This window comes from Aptenodytes forsteri, unplaced genomic scaffold (genome assembly GCF_000699145.1).
Source record: "Aptenodytes forsteri isolate BGI_AS27 unplaced genomic scaffold, ASM69914v1 Scaffold142, whole genome shotgun sequence".
NCBI lineage: Eukaryota > Metazoa > Chordata > Aves > Sphenisciformes > Spheniscidae > Aptenodytes > Aptenodytes forsteri.
The window spans coordinates 2,446,086-2,452,098 of NW_008794598.1; the positions used below are offsets into that span (position 1 = coordinate 2,446,086).

At 48.2% G+C, this 6,013-nt stretch overlaps 1 protein-coding gene across 1 annotated transcript; it reads left to right on the top strand.

Annotated features, from left to right (window-relative positions):
• The first annotated feature begins 2,115 nt into the window (after positions 1-2,115).
• Positions 2,116-5,681, top strand: IL10 (interleukin 10). Its single transcript, XM_009272758.1, has 5 exons — positions 2,116-2,505; positions 3,927-3,989; positions 4,274-4,426; positions 5,220-5,285; positions 5,589-5,681. Exons 1-5 carry the CDS (start codon positions 2,347-2,349, stop codon positions 5,679-5,681), a joined length of 534 nt encoding a protein of 177 aa, XP_009271033.1. The 5' UTR covers positions 2,116-2,346.
• The last annotated feature ends 332 nt before the right edge of the window (positions 5,682-6,013 follow it).

Sequence of the window (6,013 nt, forward strand, 5' to 3'; positions counted from 1 at the left end):
TCCTTGGCAGGAAGGAAGGAGGGCTCCTGGCGCCGTGCCGCTGCTGCACCAGCTCCTGCTGATGGCAGAGGAGATTCCCGTGTGCCACAAGACCCTTTGCTTTGCATCCCACAAAAATATAAGCACCTAAACCTACAGCTGAGGCTGAGAGTGACCCTTCCGTTGCAGGGGACCCGATTTGCAGAGAAGTGCCTGGGACCGCATCCTTCACCGAAGGGAGCGGGTTTAGCTCCGGGCTTCGGTCCAGGGCCAGGCTGCCCGCAGACCCGCTCCAGGACACTGTCTCCTGACAGCATTGCACCCACTGCCCTTACCACATCAGTTTCAATGCTCTGATGGAACTTAAGCAGCTGTCCACGTCTTGGCAGTGAAGCTTTATTGACGCCTGGCAGATTCGAGTTAATCCGAAATAAGCAAAAAATCTCCCAGGGTGGGAGCCAAGGGGGAAAGCAGAGAAAGGTGTGATCCTACCCACGGAAATGGGTTGAGTTTAAAACTACTCGGTTTTGTCTGAGCCATCTGCTGCTGCTCGCTCTTCTCCCTTCTCATAGCTTCTGCTGGCAGTCGAGGGGAGAAACCGCACGGCTGCGTTAGAGCAGGGGAAGAAAAATGGGTCACCAAATACATGACACAGGCTGTGATTCAGATAAAGCTAGTGTGCCTGCAGTGATTCACTGGGAGCAGGCTTCCTCATCTCCTCTGGAAGAGGCAACATCAACAACAAAAGGAAAACAAATCAGAACACAAAATCCCACATTGTCTCTACCTCAACACCTCCAATTACTAATGTGTCATCCCCTTTACTCTTACTCATACATACGTACATGTCATTCCTCTCTTTTGCTCCTAAAAATAATAATAAAAAAGAAAATCTAAACATACAGTGACAAACAATACTTTGTATTTTTCCAGCATTTTTTTTGCAACAAGTTCCTTCGCAGAGGTTTGCAAATTCAACTTAAAAGAGGTTCAGAGCGGTGAAGGAAATGAGAATTGAAGTGATTTGTCCAAAGCAATGTATCGGAGGCAGGCTGGGAAGAACGCATTATTTCAAAATAACACGGGAGCTTTCAAAGAAAACCCTCTGATTTCAGAAAGGCCAAATTCATCTCCACTTTCTCTTTCTTGGATAACGGATTCCCAAATTCGTCAGTGAAATCTTTATCACAAGGAAGCAGGGGGGTGTGTGTATACAAATATATATATAGAAAGAGAGCATGAAAGAGAGGAAAGCAGAAACAAGAAAGACGTCAGAGGAATTATCTTCAGCTCTGAAATGGTAATTTTATCAGAGCTGGAACAATAAGTCTCAGTTAACACAGTACACCCAGTTCGTAGAGCCAGCACTGGGTTGCTTGGATGGGGTTAATGTCCATTTCTAGGAAACGAAATAGGATTAAAGAGCCAGAAACACAACTATTCATGACCTGCTTATATACTTTAACACCACACACCAATGTTAAAGTAGTGTCTCCCGTGGCACAAACCCTGCTCCCACCCAATGCCGTGGGTAAGCAGCCAGGCAGCCGTGCACAAGCCCTGGGGGACCTGAGCAGCAACGCATCCCAGTCGGGCCGGGCTCCTCCACCGCATCCCGGCACATCACAGAACTAACCCCGTTAGCATCCAGACATACCGCCGGCTGAAGTTTGGGAGCATAGTCTTTGAGCTTGCTGAAGGCAGTGAAAATTCACATCGACTTCAGCAGACATATGCATTAACTGAAAAACAAAAATAAAAATTAAGGTTCAAGATTGTTATGTGCATTTGCAGTATAGCATTAGAATGCCAAAGGAGGTGACAGTGTATTTGTGCAGGTTCATTAAAAACAATGCAGCTGAATTATGCATGGTGCTGGGGATCCTAAGTGCAGGTTTGATACAGAGTTTAAACATAGAAACACTTTTTCCCCCCTAACAATAGGGCATTCATCTAAAAATAAAAAGTAACTGTGAGAATGCAGAAGTAACCTCACACAGCACCTTTTCTTCTTCACATTATATCTGAAGCTTTCCTCTTTAGCCACATTTAAATTTACAAGAAGCAAGCAATGAAAAAAAAAAATGCAGAGTCTAAGCACAAAAGATTTGATGGGGTGTGAGGAGAGGAGGGGGGTCAAGAGAACAGGAAACCCAAGTTGACGGGAAACCCAAGTGACATTTGGTTTTAATGAATGACTTAAAACCCCAATATTGCTCGCCAGGAAATGGGGAGAGGAAACTGAGCGATGTTTTGAGAGTATAAATTAGGGGCTCCATCAAGGTGAAGGCTGCAGATCTGCTTTTTACCCTCCTCTGAAATTCATCCAAGAGCTGGACCACGAGGCAAGCGGCTCATTTTCACAGCATGCAAACCTGCTCAGCCCTGGTCTTGCTGCTCCTGGCTGCCAGCACCCTGCCTGCCAGGTGCTCGCCCACCGAGCCCAGCTGCCTCCACTTCTCGGAGCTCCTGCCTGCAAAGCTCAAAGAGCTGAGGATCAAGTTTGAGGAAATTAAGGATTATTTTGTAAGTATAACGCTGCTAGTCTCTCCTCCTTCTTGTTTTGCTTTTTTTTTTTGCAAAGTTCAGTGATTTGGATAAGGGGGAAGACAGCTTCCTCCCAGCAGAAATGATTTGGTCGTGTGTTGTGTTACAGGCTGACAGGGGTGAGCAAAAGAAGTTCAGTTTCATTGCTCACTGAGAGACAACACGCAAGGGTTTTCTTCCTAGTTTTCATTACAATGAACTCAAGAGATTTCATAATGAATCTTTGTGAACTTTACTAGCCAGACTTCCCCCTAAATGTTGCAGAACAAATTATTCACTGAATTAATGGGAAGGAAATAGTCCCTTCTTCAGGGCAACGAGGTCCAGCCTCGCTGAAGTCAACGCTAGATGAAAAGGGAAATCTTTTGCTACAGACTTTTTCTTTGAAAGAACCACAAAAGCCTGAACATGGTATTTTATGACTGGAGAAACGCTACAGTAACTAGCACTTGCTGCGGTGCCTGTAAAAGGTCACTGCTTTGCATTGCAGCTAATGAGAGCCTCAGGGTTGCTGAGAAAGCAGTACAAGATACACTCAGAGCATTTGTCATTGCATCAGTACTGATGGAGATGGTTGGTCACGTCTGTGTTACCATTTTAGTTAATGTCAGTGTGTTTTAGCAATAAAACAAGATAATTCTCCAGATTAAATCTCAGGCTAACGTCATGACTTGCATTTATTATCAAATGAACGCAGTCAAGACTTTAGATTTAAAGCTTGCTGTAAATCTCCCAGTTAAGGTTGGGAAGGAATATTTTTAACCTCTCAGGGAAGCTTGGTACCTGATGCTTTGGCTGGTGCCAGCCCACCCCGCTGCTGCAGCTCTCTGGTCTTCCAGAGCTGACGGTGCAACAGAGGCACCACAAGAACAAACACCCTCTGCAGATCCCTTTTCCCCTATTGCCTGGAGACTCACAGAGATAACAAAAACGGGGGGGGCGGAAATTAAACCCTCCTGCCCTGGCAAGCCTGTGGGCAGACAGGCTGGGGTGGATACCTCACCTTCAGGGGCTGCCATAACTTTGACACCCATCGTGTCGGCGGTGAGGTTTGCATCAGCACTCTTACATAAACACCCTCTGCAGCTGAGGCGAGCGTGCGGTGCTGGCAGCGGCGGGAGGAGTTTCACATTAACGAAATCGATGGTACTACAGTTTGTGATTTCATTATCTTGCTGTCTTGACCTAACAGTAGTTGCACTGCAAGATTACGGACCAAAGAAGGGGTGACTTGTATCTGGTGTTACTGTGCTATGCACACAAGTGTGCTGGCTGCTCTTTGTCTTCGCTGCAGTGAGACCATAAATGCAAACAAGGAAAACGATCATTCGGTAGGACAAAGGGAAAAATAGTGTTGACTGCCTAAGTAAAGCTCATGTTTCCGTTGCATCCTTCTACAGCAATCAAAAGATGATGAACTTAGCATCCAGTTGCTCAGCTCCGAACTGCTGGATGAATTTAAGGTAAGAATTATAATTATTATCTAAGTCCCTTATCCTTCGGCCAGTGTTTTGTAAGAAAGGAAGCCGATTATAAATTGGGGCATTTTCAGTGTCAGACAAGGACAGTTCTCCAGCCAAGCAGTAACACATGTGTCTGCAGCAAGGCTGACGCGTGGCTCCCCCCACATCGAGCAGTGCTAACATGCTGCGAGCGCTCTGACCACCACCAAGATTTTGATTTTTAAAAACACTCACACATCGGTGCTGGTGGCCGGCCCCAATGTGGTTACCTCCTCTCGCCCCAGGGGAGCTTCGGCTGCCAGTCGGTGTCGGAGATGATGCGGTTCTACACAGAGGAGGTCCTGCCCAGCGCCATGAGGACCAGCACGCACCACCAGCAGAGCATGGGTGACCTGGGCAACCTGCTGCTGAGCCTGAAGGCAACGATGAGGCGCTGTGTGAGTGGGGCTCAGCATCATGGGGGGGGGTGAAATCAGTGCTCCAGCAAGGCAGGGCCAGTCCCAGACCAGCAGCAGGGTGGGGAGCGGGTGCTGGGTCTCCCCAGGAGCAGGAGCACGGGTGTCAGGATGGTGCAGCGGAGCAAGGCTCCAGGCAGGCACCCCATAAGGATGGGGTTTCTCGTAGTCCCTGCTCTCCAGGCTTTCATCAGTTAAATACTGATGATTCAGAGGCTCTGTTCAGGAGCACCACTTATTTGCAGCCAACCCCACCCAACTCAGTCTGCTGAAGAGATAAGGGGAGGGCGGGCGGAGGGTCCATCCTTTACCTGGGCGCCGGAGCAGCGGAGCAGCGTGGCTCTGCGACGATGCCTCCCGAAACCACCCCCGGTGCAGCCATGACCCCATCACCTGCCACAGGCTGAGTCAGATGGGGTGAACCCTGCCCTAGGCAGAGAGCACCGTGGTGCTGCCCTCGCCCAGCCCCGGGGCCGGTGGCAACGGGCACAGGGCTGGGAAAGGGCTCGGGGTCCATGCTCGGGTCGTGCCGTGCTCGTTTCACCAGTGTACGGTGCAAAGCAGCCGCAGTTGGTGCCCCGGAGAACCCCATGGCCACGCGTGGGGAAGGGGAAGGTGGAGACTGGCGTGGCGGCAGTGACGAGGGGCAGGAGGAGGGGAAAAAAAAAGGAAATCCGGAAGCCGTTGCTTTTGTCCCTTGTCCCTTAGAGCCACTGCCACACACCCCGGGAAGGAAATCCGTGTGGTTGAAGCCGTTGCTTTTGTCCCTTTGCAGCACAGATTCTTCATGTGCGAGAAGAGGAGCAAAACCATAAAGCACATTAAGGAGACGTTCAATAAGGTAAGGCGCCCGCTCACGTGGCTGCGCTGAGGTTGGGAGGAACCCGCCGCCCCAAGCGAGGCAGCGGATTTTACTGCTGGCTTCAACTTAGGACAGAGAACAGAGTCCAAAAGAGTCTTTAATTGTGTAAATACCTAAGGCAGAGAAATCCAGGGAGCGATGCTCGAAGGAGCAGCCAGCGGGTTCCCCAGAGGGGTGGGGCAGAGAAGCCGGAGATGGCGGTGGAAGGAGAATATGTCTCGCGATTGTACACCACGTATATCGTCGCATTCAGACTTAAACGGACTTGACTTTCACCTGCAGATGAACGAGAATGGAATCTATAAGGCCATGGGAGAGTTTGACATTTTCATCAACTACATCGAAGAGTACTTGCTGATGCAGAGAAGGAAGTGAAAACGCCCACGGGTCTGCATCTTTCGCACAAAATCCTGCTATTTTTTCAGAAATCACTTTAGGCTGCAAGAGCACAGAAGAGATTAAGTTATCTTAGGGTTCAAGTCAAGAATTACAGGTCAATAACTTCAAGTTTAGTATTGTATTTAAAAGTGGGGGGGTTTTAACAACTGAATTTAATATTTATTACTTCTAATACCTCAGTATTTATGTTTACAATATGTTTTGAAGAAAAGTGTGATGAGCTTGTAAAATACTATTTATTGTTCAATATTTTAATACTGTCTATAATAGTGCTATTTTATTCATAGCTTCAAAACACCCAAAGCAGC

Coding starts and splice junctions, on each gene's coding strand:
- IL10 (XM_009272758.1), top strand. CDS start 2,347: ATGCAAACCTGCTCAGCCCTGGTCTTGCTGCTCCTGGCTGCCAGCACC. Junction 2,506..3,926: donor AGGAAATTAAGGATTATTTT/GTAAGTATAACG, acceptor ATCCTTCTACAG/CAATCAAAAGATGATGAACT. Junction 3,990..4,273: donor AACTGCTGGATGAATTTAAG/GTAAGAATTATA, acceptor CTCTCGCCCCAG/GGGAGCTTCGGCTGCCAGTC.